This window comes from Pempheris klunzingeri, chromosome 10 (genome assembly GCF_042242105.1).
Source record: "Pempheris klunzingeri isolate RE-2024b chromosome 10, fPemKlu1.hap1, whole genome shotgun sequence".
NCBI classification, from domain to species: domain Eukaryota; kingdom Metazoa; phylum Chordata; class Actinopteri; order Acropomatiformes; family Pempheridae; genus Pempheris; species Pempheris klunzingeri.
Window position 1 is genome coordinate 26,752,963 of NC_092021.1, and position 19,158 is coordinate 26,772,120.

A 19,158-nucleotide genomic window follows, 5' to 3' on the forward strand; every position below is an offset into this window, starting at 1 on the left:
GGGGGCAATAGTCCCTGGCAGGGTTTCACATTGCACAGTGGTTCCAGAGGAAGGCCCAGACTAAGATGAAGCGGGCCAAGAAGGGCTGTGCTCCCTCGCCAAGGTCGGGGAAACCGGGACCCCTTCTTGAGCCAGAGAGGGAGAGGAGCTAGCCGGCGAGTTTGTGGGCTCCTTACCTTCAGGGGGTGTCGTAGGGATTGGGTGTTTAGTGAACTGGACAGTAGACCAGGGCATGCAGATTGGCTGCAGGGATGAGGAACATCACCTCTGCTGTTGTCGGCCTCTGTGTTTACCTGGCCAGCTGTTTGTTTTATGTGGGAATAAACTGCACCGGCTTGTTTGGTGGTTCAGCTCTCCTGTGTGGACTCCTCCATCCTGTACACCTACCTGTGAGTTATTCACGCTCCATCTCACTTTCCAAAACAAGATAAAATCACACCTTTGAATATTGTCCACAGGCCGCTTACACTATGTGTGCAGATTCATCCAAACGTAAATTCTGTGCGATATGAAATATATATAATGTAAAAAGTAATAGGTCTCCTCCAGGAGACTGAACCGCAGAAGTGAAAACAGGGGAAATAGTGTGTTAATGGTTTTGGAGATGTTGCAGACTCCTGTTTATCCACCAGGTGGCAGCCAAACTTCTTCTGTGGTCGCCGTCATCCTCTGCGCTGTGTGTTATTCTGCTGAGGAGAGTTCATCTCATTTTATTTACCATTTTTATAAGAATTCATCGTAATGTTTCTCTTTTATTTAGGTGGAGCTTCTGTTTAGAATAAACAGATAGAATAGAATAGAATAGTTTTATTGTCATTGCATTTACAATACAACAAGATTTAAAATGCTCTTCATTAATCACTCACTCCCACACACGCACAGGCAGATATCCAATAAATAAATAGTACAGTGGTAAAGTGCATGAGAATAAAGTGCAGTGCAGTGATAAGAGTCCTCGGGCAGTTCAGGTGGTGGAGGTGAGGGGCAGTGGGATGGGGGGGTAAGAGTTCAGCTCGTGAACAGCTGAGAGGTAGAAGCTGCTCCTCAGCCTTGCCGTACGGCACTTCAGGGCCCTGTAGCACCTTCCAGAGGGCAGCAGAGAGAAGATATGGTGGAAGGGGTGAGTGATGTCTTTGATGATCCTGCAGGCCTCGCTTTGGCAGCCTGACCTGTAGATGTCTTTCAGGGAAGGGAGGGGGAGACCGATGATTTTCTGAGCCGTGTGAACTATCCTCTGGAGAGCAGTCAGTTTCCCCACCATGCCAGGATGGAGTAAGTCAGTACGCTCTCTATGGAGCAGTGGTAGAAGGTTTTCCGCAGACATGGGGAGATGTTGTTCCTCCTCAGGGTCCTGAGAAAGTACAGTCTCTGGTGGACCTTCTTCACTGCAGCAGTGGTGTTAATGCTCCATTTCAGGTCGTTGCTGATGTGAGTCCCCAGGAACTTGAATCTGGACACCTGCTCCACATCCTGGTTTCCGATCCTCAGCGGCAGGTGATCGTTCTTGTTCCGTCTGAAGTCCAGGATGAGCTCTTTAGTTTTTTTTATGTTCAGGGTCAGGTTGTTTTCCCCACACCAGCCGATCAGTCTGCGGACTTCATCCCTGTATGTGGTCTTGTCGTTGTCTGAGATGACACCTACGACAGCTGTATCGTCCGCAAACTTTATTATGGTGTTCGTCGGGTGCGTGGGTAGAGGGAATACAGGACAGGGCTGAGCACACATCCTTGAGGTGCTCCTGTACCAAGTGTCAGGACAGGTGAGGTGTAGGGGCCAAGTCTCACTGTTTGTGATCGGTTGGTCAGGAAGTCTTTGATCCACAGGCTCAGATGGTCACGTTGCTATATGGATCACAGAATTTAGGGCATCCTCCGTGGATCTATTTGCCCTGTAGGCATACTGGTGCTGGTCCTAGGTGGGCGAGAGAGTCGTCTTCAGGTGCCCCAGGATGAGTCTCTCAAAGCACTTTGAGACGATTGGGGTTAGGGCCACTGGTCTGTAGTCGTTAAGGGAACTGATGTTGGCTTGTTTTGGCACCAGGATGATGGTGGCCGATTTAAGGCAGGCAGGGACAGTGGCATGCACCAGGGAGAGATTAAAAATGTCTGTTAAAACCTCTTTGAGCTGGTGAGAGCAGTCTTTGAGAACCCTGCCTTCCATCAGGGCCTGCTGCTTTCTTAACGTTGACTGATTTCAGGACTCGTTCGTGTGTGTGTGTGTGTGTGTGTGTGTGTGTGTGTGTGTGTGTGTGTGTGTGTGTGTGTGTGTGTGTGTGTGTGTGTGTGTGTGTGGCTCCATCACTACACCAAACTTACCATGAAGCTATAGATTATAAATGAGATTTCACAAAAGCCCAGCTGTCTTTTTGGCTTTATATTTGGAGCCTATTACTTCTATTTGTACATATTCTGGTGTTTATGTGACTGGTAGGAACAAAAAGTGTTGGTATTAGTCCAGTAGACCTGTAACATCCTTTCTGCTTAACAACAAATAACCATTAAATTGCTCTCTTCAAACACACCAGACTCCTTTGACAAAAACAGTCATTTTACCTGTCAGAACAGAGGAGCTGCTGGTCAACTGCTGCCTCCATTTCTTTCTTTCTTTCTTTGTGTTATTTGGTTACACAACTGTTGTGTTGGATCTAAACTGACTCTTTAAAACACCAAAGTCACACAATAACACAGACACACTGACTGATGGAGGCAGCAGCAGAGCAGCAGCTCCTGTGTCCTGTTCTCTAAAATCCCTGTTTTAGTGAATGTAGTCTGGTGTGTGTGCAGAGAGCGATATAACGGCTGTTTGTGCTTAAACCAAAAGGATCTTCCAGGTCTACTTGAGCAACTCTAACACTGTTTACTTTTTATAAGTTGTGTAAAACAAACAACGACATGTGATGAAGCGTCCAGCTCACATGGAGTTACTCCCCAGTGCTTTTTGTTTTGTTTGCTCCGGTCGTCTGTAAATCGAGTCGTGTGTGTTTGGACAGGAACAGACCCAGAGAGCGAGCTGAGGCGTTTTTCCTCTTATTTGGCCATGAGCTGCTCTGAATCACTGCTAAGATGAAGTCTGCGCTCAAGAATGTGTGGCAGCACTCCCATGGGGGGGTGGGGAGGGCTGGGGGGGGTTACATGTGTGCACGTGTGACGGAGAGTGTGTATGTAGATGTAGTGAGGCATCAAGATAGGCCATATGTGTGTGTGTGTGTGTGTGTTGGGGTGGGGGCAGGTGTGCGCGGGGGTGGGGGGGCAGGCATGCTTGTGCATTTGTGTAATTTACAGAGAGAGATGGTGTAATGGCATAGCTGTGCAGATTACGTACCATGTAGAGCACAGATGCATGTTAGCCTAGTACCCTGTGTGTGTGTGTGTGTGTGTGTGTGTGTGTGTGTGCGTGTGTGTGTTCTTGCACATCTATCCTTGTGAGGACCAGCTGTTTTACCCTGTAGGAGTGAGGACATGTGAGCAAAGTGAGGACGTTTTAACTGTTTTACTGTTTGTGAGTTAAGACTTAGTTTTAAGGTTAAAGGGACAGTCTGTATAAGATAAGATTAGATGAGATAAGATAAGATAGGATAAACTTTACTGATCCCACAGTGGGGAAAGCTCACTGTTATAGCAGCTCAAGAGACAGACATAAAGCAAACAATTAAAGAAAGAGAAATTAAATAAACATAAACATAAACATGGTTGTAGAAAACCTCATTTTCATTCCTCCGTTTTATTTCCTGATGAATAAAACTAGACACACAGTGTTGTTGGTGTTTCTGCACTTTTTTATTTATATATTTTTTAAAAAGTCAAATTAGATAAAAATCAAGTGTTATTTCCTCTTTTGCTCTGTCTCCATGGAGACACACACACGACAGCCGTGCAGCTGTAGAGCAAACAGGACATGTCCAGAGAAGAGTGAGTGTCTCTGCTGAAGGTGTCGCCTGCCAGTGTGGCTTCACCGTCTGAGGCGGCGGAATGAACTTCCTGTTGTGCGTCAGGGGGAATCAGCTGCGTCAAGTGTGACGCACACACACCGGAAAACACAGCTAACCGATTTTGGCCTTCAGAGTAAGAGCGTGCTATGTGCCGTCTGGTTCAAATGTTCATTGTTCATTTAGTCGTGTTCAAAAGAAGCATTGTTAAATAAATGATAAAGTTTTATGCAGTTTGTTTATTGTAAACAGAAAATAAATATATTTAGTTAAAATTAGATTTTATGACTGGATAACTCCAGTATCTTTAATGTTGGGCTCTATTTGTACATAAACTGGTGTCTGAGTGACTGGTAGGTAGTAAAAGTGTTGGAACTGGTCCAGTAGATCACCTCAGCCAGCAGACACCAAACGGGCTGCAATGGCTGCAACGTGATCCTTTGGGACAACTGCACCTGATCACAGTAGGTCCACTAAAAGAGCTTGTTTGATCCACTGACAGGCTCAGAGTGTTATTCTAAGTGTGTGACAGCATCATGGAAAGGATCCCTACAGAGAGAGACCTGGAAGATCCTTTTGGTTTAACCACAAACAGCACACACACCAGACTACATTCACTAAAACAGGGATTTTAGAGAACAGGACACAGGAGCTGCTGCTCTGCTGCTGCCTCCATCAGTCAGTGTGTTTGTGTTATTGTGTGCTAGACAAGAATTATTTTGGATCCGGATTAGCCCTTTAAAACATCAGTGTCACACAGTAACACAAACAAAATGGCTTCCACTCGCTAGTCAGCTGCATTTTTTGTTAGTGCTTGTGAATAAAAACATTATGGACAAATAGCACATGGACTGGCAGTAGCGGAAACGTAAGTGCATGATTAGTTAATGTGTCTACAGGTAGACATGTTCAACCAACCATAGACTGCGTATAAGAAGCGGATGTAGCCATGTTTTTTGGAGCCAGAAGTGATGTAAACCCTCCCTTCTCGTCTATTTCACTCTAAATGGGACCATAATTTACTAAATGTAAATTTATTAAATGTTTATTTAATAAACAGAAGGCTGAGACCATAAACTCATCAGGAGAATGTTCACTGTGCGGTGCTTTTGTTTTGAAAGGCCTTAACCGGACGTCCTGTCTGCTGTGAGTTAGCTTAGCTGCCTTTAGCTCTTTAGCTCTGTTGACACACACACACACACACACACACACATCCACACACACATCCACCGCCGCGGCCTCTGTCCGGAGCTCGTCCCCGTCTCTCTCCTGCTCTCATCGGCTAAAAACAGGCTAACGACCCGCCGACCAGCACCGGACCGGACCCAGACTCTCTGCCGCGGCTCCGCTCGGTCTCTAACGGCCCCGGTTCGAGCCGGTTTATCCAGCAGCTTCTCGGGACGGTTATGGAGGAGAGCTCCCGGTAGGATCCAGCCCGGTTCGAGTGTCTCCTCCGGCGGATAGTGGTTAACCCGCCGCTCGCTAGCTAGCGTCTCCGTCGGTGTCTCCAGCCCGCGGTGGTCTCCGGTCCTCGGCAGCAGCCATGGCGGGAGGACGGGCGGCTCTCGGCGTGCTCGTCCCGCTCTGGGTGTGTTTCCTCGGCTGCGGCTCCTTCAACCTGGACGTGGACAACCCGCCCGTGTACTCCGGAGAGCCGCGCAGCTACTTCGGCTTCTCGGTGGACTTCTTCAAGCCCCCAAACAACCAGAAGTAAGAAAGTCCCCAAAACCCATCTTATTTATTACCATTTTCTCCAAATACAGCAGAAACAGGAGAACATTAACACATCCCAGCTTAGTCTTTGAGGTGTTTAACTCATATTTAGGGTTAAAATGACGTGAACTTGGAGTCAATGAGCCTAAAAGTCACTTTAGCACAACAGTTTATTATTATGTTAATACATGATAGACTGTGATATTAGGATGTGATGGAGCTAACATGAACCTTCACTTACTTTAAAGTATTCTTACCACACTGTTAGAAGTAAATATTACTCTGGGCAAATAATGATAGATATTCTATTATTGCCTTATTATTGTACATGCATTCATTGAAAAGTAGGATTTTACTGTTGAAAACACACAAACTAAACAATCATGTTGTCATTCACATGGTGTTAAATATGTGTTTTTTGTGGATCAAGCACTGGTGGATAGTGTTGGAAGAAGTATTCAGATCCTTTTCTGCAGTAAAACACCGGAGAACTCCAGTGTTTTTGCACCCGGGTCTTGTTTGTGCATGTTTTTGTGTTAAAAGTGTTGGAACTGGTCCAGTAGATCACCTCAGCCGACAGCAGGCTGCAATGGCTGCAACGTGATCCTGACTCAAACAGCTGTTGTGCAGCTCTCTTCCAAGCACCAGACTCCATTGACAAAAACAGCAATTATACCTGGCAGGAAAAACAGCAGTTGCCGGTCTTCCACGGCCTCAACTGTGTGACTTTGGTGTTTTAAAGGTTTAGCTCGGTGAAGCTCACTATCTGTGCAACACACAATAACACAAACATACTAATAAATCAAGGCAGCAGTAGACCAGCAGCTCCTGCGTCCTGCGAGGTAAAATCACTGTTTTTGTCAGTGGAGTCTGGTGTGAAGAGAGCGCCGTAACAGCTGCTTGCAGCCCGTTTGGTGGCTGCTGGCTGAATTGATCTACTGAACCAATTCCATGCTTTACAGCAGCATCAAAATCAGTTGCATCAATCAATAAAAGAGCTGAAAGTGGAGCAGAGCTGACTGGATATGCAGCGTTCAGTTGTTCTGGTCACACAGGAAGTTGGTCGGTGTGTCTGAGATGACCGATGGCGGCTCCAGTTTCCACCTGGAGCCTTTGATTCACTGACGTCTTGTGTCCATCAGTCCGTCCGCCTCTCTGCTTCAGACTGAACCATCCCAGCAGCTGGAGGACGGACGGTTCATGGTCCCCTCAGGATGAACTCTAATCACTTCATTGATCCTCTGACCTCTCCTCCAGCAGCAAATGTTAGCATGCTAACACGCTACAGTAAGATGGTGAACGTTCAGCCTGATAAATGCCAACATCTCCCCCCCCCCCAGGTCAGACGTGCTGATTGGAGCTCCTCGGGCGAACTCTTCATCGTCGAGCGGTGTGGTGGAGAGGGGGGCGGTGTACAGCTGTCCCTGGAGGAGCTCTGCAGGCTGCCAGGAGCTGCAGTTCGACAACTCTGGTACCACAAACTCTCACATTGACACACCCCTCCTCCGCTACTCACATGGACCTGTCCACTCACCACAGACACCCCACAGACACCCCTCAGACACCCCTCAGACACCCCTCAGACACCCCACAGACACCCCACAGACACCCCACAGACACCCCTCAGACACCCCACAGACACCCCACAGACACCCCACAGACACCCCACAGACACCCCTCAGTTTCTGGATGTCACCCATGTTAATAACCTAAATGATGCACAGACAGCCTGCGGTGGTCTCTCTCACACACACACACAGTGCACAGCACAGGGTGGGGGGGTCAGCAGGAGCCCCACAGCAAATGTTCGCCCTGTGGCCCCCCAGAGGTTAATCTGGCTGCGCGTCAGCTGCTGCGCTATGTGAAACTACAGCCCGTCAAAGTTCAGACAGTCTGGAGGACGTCCATGTTAACCCTGAAATCCCACCGGGCTCGTCTGTGTGGCGTTCAGGCGGCGGTCCGGTTTAACTCCACGAGGCTTCACACCCCCCCCAGGAGAGTTTCTCCTGCTGATCAGTGTTCCAGCTCAGATTTAGCTGGTTTGGTCGTTAAACTGATGTTGGAGCTTCTAACAGGATCAAACAGGCTGCGTTTCTTCTTCTGCTGCTTTAAATGTGTTTCTAACGGGATCAAACAGGCAGCGTTTCTTCCCCATTAGAGAATAATACTGATGTGCTGCTGAAATGTACCATTGCAAGGGGGCTTTTATTTTGTTGTTGAGTTGATTCTAGTTTGTGTGTTTGACTTCCTGTCGGCCTCATCTGCACAGATTAGCCTTTTTCCTCTCTAATGACGGGTGCAGCAGCTCTCACAGAGTATTAGTGATGGAGTAATAAGAGTTCATGTCATGTCAGGACACATTCAGGAATGTGCTGTGAAGCCGGAGGTGTGTGGACTCGTCCAGGGAGAACCTCAGGTTCCTCCTCATCTTAACATTTCTTAACAAGTTGTTTGGAAAAAGATAAAAAAAAATGTGTGTCCCAGGTCATGCTAACATGCTAACAGACAGAGGCTACTGCTAACAGGTCCCAGGTCATGCTAACATGCTAACAGACTGAGGCTACCGCTAACAGGTCCCAGGTCATGCTAACATGCTAACAGACTGAGGCTACTGCTAACAGGTCCTAGGTCATGCTAACATGCTAACAGACAGAGGCTACTGCTAACAGGTCCCAGGTCATGCTAACATGCTAACAGACAGAGGCTACTGCTAACAGGTCCCAGGTCATGCTAACATGCTAACAGACAGAGGCTACTGCTAACAGGTCCCAGGTCATGCTAACATGCTAACAGACAGAGGCTATTGCTAACAGGTCCCAGGTCATGCTAACATGCTAACAGACAGAGGCTACTGCTAACAGGTCCCAGGTCATGACATCATGCTACGAGGTCCCAAGTCATGACATCATGCTAACAGACTGATGCTAAAGCGAACAGGTCCCAGGTCATAATATCATGCTAACATGCTAATAGACTGAGGCTAAAGCTAAAGGGTCGCAGGTCATTTGGTCTGATGTGTCTCAGGTACTGTTAGCTGGAGCTAGTTGACTGTAAACTGAGCAGGAGAGAGACGCTGGTTTATCTGCCACACTGGGTGTGGACGGTGTTGCCTCACGGTAAAGATCTAATTCAGATAATGAGCTCCTGAGCTCCGGATATATGAAAGGTAATATTTCATCTATTGACACACTGCAGCCTCACTGTTTGCTAACCACTGATGACTGCACTCAGTGGCAGACATGACTCACAGCATCCACCACTTACATGATCTACTTTTCTGCCTGTTGTCATTCTTTTATTTAAGTGTTACTGTTGTGCTTTGTGCAAATTGAGTGTGAAGAAAGTTTTTAATAAAAAGTTGGCAGGCAGGGAGTAGAAACAAGCCTGGAGTTTGATACAGAGAATAACACGAGGTGACGTAACTTTAATTGTCCCCTCGGGGTAACTTGGTTCATGTAGCAGCAACTGATTGACGCCCGATCCTGGTGATGCAAAGACTTGCCCCAAAGGGAAAAATAAATGTGAGTGTGTGTTTGAACTGGTGAAGATTCAGAAAATGAAGCACTTCCCCTGCTGGAGTAGCTTTCCTGAACTGTTGGGCTGAATTACACTGAACAAAAGGGGGGAAATAATTAAAGAAGTCCTAGTATTTTTAAACCCGGGCTCTATTTGTACCTGACAGGCTCAGAGTGTTATTCTAAGTGTGTGACAGCATCATGGAAAGGATCCCTACAGAGAGAGACCTGGAAGATCCTTTTGGTTTAACCACAAACAGCACACACACCAGACTACATTCACTAAAACAGGGATTTTAGAGAACAGGACACAGGAGCTGCTGCTCTGCTGCTGCCTCAATCAGTGTCAGTGTGTTTGTGTTATTGTGTGACTTTGACATTTTGAAAGGTTACTTTGGATCCAACAGAATAGATGTTAACACACAATAATAATAATAATAATAATAGTAACTGATTGAGGCAGCAGTACACTAAGCATTCCCTTGTTCATTTGATGTAAAATCCCTGTTTTAGTGAATGTAGTCTGGTGTGTGTGCAGAGAGCGATATAACGGCTGTTTGTGGTTAAACCAAAAGGATCTTCCAGGTCTCTCTCTGTAGGGATCCTTTCCATGATGCTGTCACACACTTAGAATAACACTCTGAGCCTGTCAGTGGATCAAACAAGCTCTTTTAGTGGACCTACTGTGATCAGGTGCAGTTGTCCCAAAGGATCACGTTGCAGCCATTGCAGCCCGTTTGGTGGCTGCTGGCTGAGGTGATCTACTGGACCAGTTCCAACACTTTTACTACCTACCAGTCATCCAGACACCAGGATGAGGACAGAGAGGATCATGGGTTATAAGCAGCAATATAAGAGTTCTCCTTTAAGAACATAGTTGGAGAACAAAGGGAGGAGGAGGCTCTGTGTGACTGAGACTAGTGTTCAGTCTGGTTGGTATTCTGTGGGAGACCTCAGCCATGAAAGAAGGAAATAACAAACACACCACACTCAATCACTCTATCACAGCCATGCCCTGCCCCCACAGCACACACACACGCACACACACACGCACACACACACACACACACACACACACACACACACACACACACACACACACACACGCACACACACACACACACACGCACACACACACACACACCATGGCCTTGACACATACCATATATGTAAACACACATTTGTGGCTTCATGTGTGTCGGAGTGATGGTTCCTGTCATTCACACAGAGAGTTTACTGCACTTTTATGGGCAGAGTCATGACGCCGGCTGCATAATTAGCTCAGAGCCGTGGTGGTGAGCTATGATTAGGAGGAACTAGACTGATTTCTCTTCTCTTACAAGCCTGATGCATCTGAAAACATTTTGTTTTTAAATGCATGACTCAGGTTCAATAACTCTATCAGTTGTTATGGTTTATTGACTAACGTCTGTAGCCTGTTGGCTCATGTTGGGCAGGTTTTAGGGACTTGAACTCACCTGCTGTACCAAAGATCCTCTGTAACCACAGGTGTGTCACTACAGGCTGTCAGAGGTCTGAAATGGTGTCCCACTTCCTGTCTCGGAGTGGGCGTGGCCTCCTGGAGGTGAAGGTGGTGTGGATGGAGGGAAGCAGACGGGGCTGTGGGAGCATCAATAATCTATGTGAACACCTGCTGACTCCGACCTGTTCAGTGTTTAACATCAGTCAGACTGGAGCTCAGTGCAGGTTGGAGTCAGCTGTTAGCCTGTTAGCTTCCATGCTAACTAGCTCAGGTGCAGAGTGACAGCTTTCTATCAGAAGCAGCTTCAGAGTCTCTGAGGACGTCAGTTTGCTCTTCAAACATTATGACACCGTTTCAGTACTTTTCACTGTGGTTTGTTGGCCTGCAGAGATTTTAGGGGAGTAAACTATTTGAAGATAATCCAAGAAGTGACGTCACATTGAGCAGAAACACCATCAGACCATTTCTGCTGCAGAGTTTACTGCCGCTTTCACGATAATGAACAACACCGTAACTCCAGTAACTTTATTTGTAGAGTACAAACACATTCGGGATGTTTTTTACGGCTCTTTAAGTTAAGAAAACAAGACAAAACCGACACGTTAAATTGCTGACAAGTGAATGTGAAGTTGTGATACACCAGCTTGGACTGTTTATCAGTGGGAACAGCAGCCGTTTGATATCTGCCTTGGTGCCGTGCACGGCTCCAGGCCGGTTCTGCCCATAAAAGGTGAATATTTATGTGACGGCCTCAGTAAACGTGGTGCAGCGGAGCGTCCGAACAGGATGTTTACATCTCTGCTGCCTCTCACCTAAACTCTGAGTGACGGAGGCCCAGACTGCACACTCATGCTGTTCCCTCCGGCTGCAGCGCTGTTAGTGAGCGGCCTACTTACTGTGTGTGTGTGTGTGTGTGTGTGTGTGTGTGTGTGTGTGTGTGTGTGTGTGTGTGTGTGTGTGTGTGTATGTGTGTGTGTGTTTTTCCCCACAATGGAAGTCTTTGTTGTTGATCTGACCTGCGTGATTGCTGGCCGAAGCTTTACTGGACCACAGAACAGAATTAACTGGAATTCTTGTGTGTGAGTGTGTGTGTGTGTGTGTGTGTGTGTGTGTGTGTGTGTGTGTGAGTGTGTGAGTGTGTGTCTGACTCATGATTGGTCGCGTCCTATTCTGGCTGTCTAACCATGATGCACCACAAGCTTTTGTTCCTGCTGGAATATATTTATGTTCAGTCAGGAGTGTGACTCGTCCCGGCACATGTTAGCGTGTTAGCATGTAGCAGGACGTGAACGGAAAACACAGATATAAATAAACAGAACTCAGACTCAGGATGAATTAAAATAACTCTATTGACCATCTGACTTTCCAGCACCTCCATCAGGTCAAACGTTTGTCCAAAATGTGTCCCACGCTTTGGTTTTTCATTTTTTATATTTAATACCTGCAGACGTTCATCAGCCTGAGCTGGACTCTGGGTTTACCGCTAATCAGCCAACGTTAGCATGCTAACACGCTAAGCTAAGATGTTTAGAATCTCAGTGATCCACCCTCACAAAGTGAAACCTTGTGGTTCGAGGACAAAGAAAATGAATCTTTAATCTCTTGATTTAATCTTTGATTTTTCTGCAAATCATTGACTTTATAGAGTCAAAGAATTTAGTTTTCCACAACTTTATTACCCAGTAGGCTCAGAGAGTATTTGAGTTTTTTCTTCTGTGACATGTTGAGTTTTTTTTCTTAGAATACTCGCCCCCTGCGCCGCCTGTATTTTTATTGTTTTTTACCTACATTGGCCCTGATATGCCGCCGTAGCTTCCCCATTAAACACAGCAGTTACTAACCACCTTTATTCCAACACCATTTACTTCCCCTCAAACTGCTAAAGGCCAGCAACAGTTTGACCTCCAGCTTTTATCGGCCGGTTGTTCTTGCAGCGACCGCCTCTATAGTAGTCTTAGTTTCTCATCATGTTTCCGTGCACAGAAACTCGTGTTTTGGTTAACGGCTGAAGTCCTCCGTCGACATGGAGTCTGTTGCCATGGTTACCAGCTGGCACACGATTAGAGATCAGGGATAAAGCATGTGAGGAGCTGCCAGAATGTGGGGAACTAACCCTTTTGTATGTAATCCACAGCGTGCGATGGGTCCCAGAACAGTCGAGCCTGTGTTTTATCAGGCAGACGTGGTGCCGAGAATCAGAGGCCAAACATTTGTCATCAGGCCGGAGTTTCCCATCCGGATGGGAAAATCCCTAAACATGTCTGCACACAACACCCCCAGACCACGGCCACATATTTATGTGCCTCTTATCGCTGTACTTTGTCAGATTTGTGTGGAACTGCTCCTTTCATTTCTGAGCTTGGTGCTGTTTTGGTCTTTGAACTTCAGCCAGCTGGTCTCGTCCTGAGTTGAATTAGTCCACTTTATTAGTACACAAACAGTACCAAGTCATAGTTAAAGGAGAACTCTAGTGTTTTTAAACATGGGCCCTACTTCTGCATATCCTGGTGTCTACAAAGTGTTGGAACTGGTCCAGTAGATCACAGTAGGTCCACTAAAAGAGCTTGTTTGATCCACTGACAGGCTCAGAGTGTTATTCTAAGTGTGTGACAGCATCATGGAAAGGATCCCTACAGAGAGAGACCTGGAAGATCCTTTTGGTTTAACCACAAACAGCACACACACCAGACTACATTCACTAAAACAGGGATTTTAGAGAACAGGACACAGGAGCTGCTGCTCTGCTGCTGCCTCCATCAGTTTGGTTGTTTATGCTATTGTGTGTTTGATGGATGTTGTGTTAGATCTGAATTAACCCTTCAAGTCGCACAGTAACACAAACAGACTAACTGATCAAGGCAGCAGCTCACCAGCAACTCCTGTGTTCTGTGAGGTAAAATTGCTGTTTTTGCCAATGGAGTCTGGTGGTTTTGGACCCAGGTTTAATAATAATTCAGCGTTGTTAAACATTAGTTAATTTTTAACTGTGACCCGATCTGTGTGTGTGTGTGTGTGTGTGTGTGTGTGTGTGTTAATACTACAAACTAAATGTATCCCTGTTTCAGTGACGGAAACACCGTCACAGACGATTCCAGACGTTCTGTGATATCTCAAATCACAGCTTGTCATTCAAATCAATCATTAATCATTACACTCCGTCTCTGTCCGTCTTTCCAGGTGACAGGACAAATGACGAAGGAGCTCAGATGGAGTTTAAATCCAAGCAGTGGTTTGGTGCTTCGGTTCGATCAGCTGGAGAACACATCCTGGTAAGAAACACCGTTTCCACGCTGCTCTGATTTACAAATACTGTGCACATACAATATAACACATAACACATAATAATACAGTATTATAGATGATATCCCACACTTATTATATTATACTGTTTATGTTATACTGTTATCACATCTTACACTGTATTATACGTTTATATTTAGGGGTAAATCTGGTATTTTAAACCTGTGAGAACCTTTTTGCGTAAGCACAAACAGCCACCAGACTCCATTCACAAAAACACTATTTTTAAACAAACAAACGAAGCGATAGAGACAGCGATAGACCAGCAACTTCTGTGTTCTTAGAGGTTTAAAAATACTGGAATTACCCTTTAACACAGACAAAGATTGTGTATAATTACTACTAACTCCAATTATATATTATTCTGGTGTTTGCTGTTAATGGTACTGTGTGAATATGTACTATTTGTCTTCTGATTTTGAGCTTAATGGCTCCGGTAGGGTTTCTGTTATATATTTATTTCTATATATTTCTAATAATTTATTCTTACTTTCTTACCTCATTTAGCTTCCTTGTCTTATTTTGTCTTTATGTGTTTGGTCCTCCAGGCCTGTGCTCCTCTGTATCAGTGGTCGACCTTTGGCGTCTCAGAGCGGGAGCCGGTGGGGACGTGTTACCTGAAGAAAGGAGGCACAGTGGTCGAGTACTCGCCCTGCAGATCACGTTCGTTCTTTTCTTTCTTCCTTTATAACCTGGGCCTTATTTTTAGAGCCTTTATAGACCCATGATATCTTTTTGTGTAACCACAAACAGACGTTATACCGGTCTCTTCAAAGACACCAGACTCCATTGAGAAAAACAGTAATTTTAACGTGCAGAACACAGGAGCTTCTAGTCTACTGAAGCCTCGATCGGGGAGTTGGTTTGTGTTATTATGTGTTACACAAATGTTTTGGTGGATCCAAACTAAACCTTTAAAACACCCAAGTCACACAACAACACAAACAAACTAACCTGTCAAGGTAGCAGTAGACCAGCAACTCCTGTGGTCTGCAAGTTAAAATTCCTGTTTTTGTCAATGGACTCTGGTGTATTTGAAGGTCTTGAAAATACTTAATTGTAACCGCTATGTTTTGAATATGCTTGAATTCATGTGGGCTCCTTGAAAAATGCTGATTTTCAGAGTAATGTCGTGTTTCATCTCCACACAAATCACAACTCAATGTAATTAATATTTGAAATATGTGTGTGACAGTGAACACTGATTACTGTGGCTATGAAGGGATTCTCTAAACTTGTTTTCTACCAAAGGTTCAGATGTGATGACCAAAGGTACCTTTTAAAGAGTTTTACCGTTAAACGGCTGCATGAACGCTGTGTCTGTGTGTCCAGGTGCCAGCTCACCTGAGGGGCAGGGCTTCTGCCAGGCCGGCTTCAGCGCCGACTTCCTGAAGGTAGGTCACACTGGACGGCCACACCTGCCGCCATGTTTGAGGCTTTGATAGAACAGAGTCGGAGCCTTTTCTTCTCGCCGCATCTGAAGGTGTCACAGTCAGCACCAGGACAACAAACGCAGTTCAGCATCCAACCAGAATGTGGAATCGTCTGAAAAACATCAGCATCAGTTTAAGTGGACGCTGTATTTAGAGTATTTTCTGCTGTTTGTATGGGGAGCTTCAAAGCCACCAGACTCCATTTACAAAAACAGTAAACTTACGTTGCAGAACACAGGACTTGCTGGTCTGACACTGCCTTGATTAATGAAGTAACGTTTTCGTTTGGATCAGAACTATCCCTTTAAAACACCAAATCCACACATTAACACAAACAAACTAGCTGATCAAGGCAGCGGTAGACCAGAACCTCCTGTGCTCTGTGAGGTAAAATTACTGTTTTTGTGAATAGAGTCTGGTGGCTTTGAAAGACGCACAGAACCACAGCAGTATATAGTTTATCCTCTGTGCCGGGACTCCTGTCTGTCTTCCACTGTAGGAAACACACTGACTGTGGAGAAGGACCTCAGACAACCACACTTCAGATAACACGGACTGTCCCTTTAACATGCTGATGTTTATCCTGATAATAAGGTCTCCCCTCTCTCTGTTTTTGTGGCTTTAGGGGAACAGGGTGGTGGTGGGAGGACCTGGCAGCTTCTACTGGCAGGGTGAGTGTTACACTGTGGGACACGGTGCAGATCCATCTCTACGTTCACTCCACCTCCCTCTGCACACCACAGACACTCTCTGTCACAGAGAATAATAAACGCTTCAGGGTGAGGGCATGTGGGCCTGCCAGCTGGCCGCCACCACTCTCATTTCCATCCTCAGGCTTTTCAACAGGACGCTTCCTCTTTAGTAGAACTCAGATCCTATTTTAATAGTTTTTACCTCGGCGGCAGTAACGTGCAAAGAAGTGCAGCAGTGCACCATCAAAGGCGAATGATTGTAAGCTAGATAAAGCAGAACTTGTGTCTTATCTGTACATAAACTAGTGTGTGAGTGACTGGTAGGTAGTAAAAGTGTTGGAACTGGTCCAGTAGATCACCTCAGCCAGCAGACACCAAACGGGCTGCAATGGCTGCAACGTGATCCTTTGGGATTACAGCCTTTATATTGCTCTCACCAAATACACCAGACTCCATTGACAAAAACAGTGATTTCTACATGGGAGTTGCTGGTCCACTGCTGCCTCAGCTGGTGTCATTTTGTACCTTTGGTGTTTTGAGGGGTTAGTTTGGATCCATCACAGTATTTGTGTAGAATATAATTAAGACAAACAAACTAACCAATCAAGGCAGCAGTAGACCAGCAGTCTGTGTTCTGCAAGGTAAAATCACTGTTTTTGTCAATGGAGTCTGGTGGCATTGAAGAGAGGAATATAACTGCTGTTTATGGATTAACTAATTTGGACTAATTTACCACGAATTATTAAATCAAGACTTTTTTCAAGCTAAAAAACATGGCCTGATTTACAGGGAAAATTCAGACTGAAACAATATAAAAAGCAGTGCCTATAAACTCCACAGTAAATCATTACCTGATGTTCTTTGTGAATAAATGTCGATAAATCAGCTTAAAATCATAGAGAGAGAACACTGCTTATCGCTGCAGAACCTGCCTGAGAAACGTGCTGTTTTTAGCTGCCCCTCCGTCTCCCAGTGCTCCAGCACTAGGTGTCTGTCCATCCACAGGCTCACGGCAGACAGGAGATGCTGACAGGTAATTCGGGGCACTTTTAATGGCGACAGTTTGCCGATATAGAAGTTGTTGCCTCAGCTAACTCCCTGAATTTATGGCAGCATTAATGCTCCGGCACCGGGGGGGGGGGGGGGGGGGGTATAAAAGTAGAATGGAGTCTGGGTGTTACGAACGTCTCCCACTGACTGGACTGCACCGTCACCACCTTAAGAGTTTAATGAGCAGGTAAAGTCCAGGCAGGTGTGTGTGTGGTAATCCATGTTAGTCTGGCTGTCTGACATTAGAGGGTGTGACACACGATCTCTCCTGAACGCTGAGTCAGTCTCTCACACACATGAGGCTCCTCCTGGGGTGTGTTAGCCTAATTATTGTTTCTTGTTGAGTCACACACACACACACACACACACACACACACACACACACACACACACACTCACACTCACACTCACACTCACACTCACACACACACACACACACACACACACACACACACACACACTCACACTCACACTCACACTCACACACACACACACACACTCCCTCTGCTTGTGATTAGTCAGTTGTTAACAGTGTCTCTGTGGCTCCTTTAATTATCGGCTGTGTGAGTTTTTCTAAACCAGCTTGTAAACAAACTTGTGTAAAATCACATGTTTTTTTTCTGAACTCCTTTATGTTCTGCTCCTCCTCGTTCCCTCTGTTCCCTCCTTCCTCTCCATGTTCTCTAAGGTTCTCTAGTGTTCTCTAGTGTCTTCTAGTGTTCTCTAATGTCCTCTAGTGTTCTCTAAGGTTCTCTAATGTCCTCTAGTGTTCTCTAATGTCCTCTAGTGTTCTCTAAGGTTCTCTAATGTTTTCTAGTGTTCTCTAATGTCCTCTAGTGTTCTCTAAGGTTCTCTAATGTCCTCTAGTGTTCTCTAGTGTCCTCTAGTGTTCTCTAAGGTTCTCTAATGTCCTCTAGTGTTCTCTAATGTCCTCTAGTGTCCTCTAGTGTCCTCTAGTGTTCTCTAATGTCCTCTAGTGTCCTCTAATGTCCTCTAATGTCCTCTAGTGTTCTCTAATGTCCTCTAGTGTCCTCTAGTGTCCTCTAATGTCCTCTAGTGTCCTCTAGTGTCCTCTAGTGTCCTCTAGTGTCCTCTAGTGTCCTCTAGTGTCCTCTAGTGTCCTCTAGTGTTCTCTAATGTCCTCTAGTGTCCTCTAGTGTTCTCTAATGTCCTCTAGTGTCCTCTAATGTCCTCTAGTGTCCTCTAGTGTCCTCTAGTGTCCTCTAGTGTCCTCTAGTGTTCTCTAATGTCCTCTAATGTCCTCTAGTGTCCTCTAATGTCCTCTAATGTCCTCTAGTGTTCTCTAGTGTTCTCTAAGGTTCTCAAGTGTCCTCTAGTGTCCTCTAATGTCCTCTAATGTCCTCTAATGTCCTCTAGTGTTCTCTAGTGTTCTCTAAGGTTCTCTAGTGTCCTCTAGTGTTCTCTAAGGTTCTCTAATGTTCTCTAATGTTCTCTAATGTTCTCTAATGTCCTCTAATGTTCTCTAAGGTTCTCTAGTGTTCTCTAGTGTTCTCTAAGGTTCTCTAGTGTCCTCTAGTGTTCTCTAATGTTCTCTAATGTCCTCTAATGTTCTCTAAGGTTCTCTAGTGTCCTCTAGTGTCCTCTAGTGTTCTCTAATGTTCTCTAATGTCCTCTAGTGTCCTCTAGTGTTCTCTAATGTTCTCTAAGGTTCTCTAGTGTCCTCTAGTGTCCTCTAGTGTCCTCTAGTGTTCTCTAATGTTCTCTAATGTCCTCTAATGTTCTCTAAGGTTCTCTAATGTCCTCTAGTGTCCTCTAGTGTTCTCTAATGTCCTCTAATGTTCTCTAATGTTCTCTAATGTTCTCCTCCATCTCTCTCCAGGCCAGCTGATCTCTGATGACGTCACTGAGATTTTTGCCCGGTTCGACTCAAACTTCATCACCCCGTACGGCAACACCTTCGCCACCAAGTCGGCCAGCGCTCAGTACGACGACAGTTACCTAGGTAACCACACACACCTGTAGATCACCTCGGTCGGCAGCCGACCGACAACTGCACCTGATCACAGTAGGTCCACTGACTTTTCCT

The 19,158-nt window shown here is 45.7% G+C and overlaps 1 protein-coding gene across 1 annotated transcript in view; it reads left to right on the forward strand.

Moving 5' to 3' along the window:
* The first annotated feature begins 5,252 nt into the window (after positions 1 to 5,252).
* The window catches only part of itgav (integrin, alpha V), a 29,587-nt gene continuing 15,681 nt past the window's right edge, over positions 5,253 to 19,158 (forward strand). Inside the window, exons 1-7 of the mRNA XM_070837660.1 lie at positions 5,253 to 5,635; positions 6,979 to 7,109; positions 13,814 to 13,905; positions 14,485 to 14,599; positions 15,269 to 15,330; positions 15,995 to 16,040; positions 18,952 to 19,074. Of these exons, the coding sequence (XP_070693761.1) occupies positions 5,469 to 5,635; positions 6,979 to 7,109; positions 13,814 to 13,905; positions 14,485 to 14,599; positions 15,269 to 15,330; positions 15,995 to 16,040; positions 18,952 to 19,074 (736 nt within the window). The 5' untranslated portion in view covers positions 5,253 to 5,468. The remainder of the gene's footprint in view (positions 5,636 to 6,978; positions 7,110 to 13,813; positions 13,906 to 14,484; positions 14,600 to 15,268; positions 15,331 to 15,994; positions 16,041 to 18,951; positions 19,075 to 19,158) is intronic.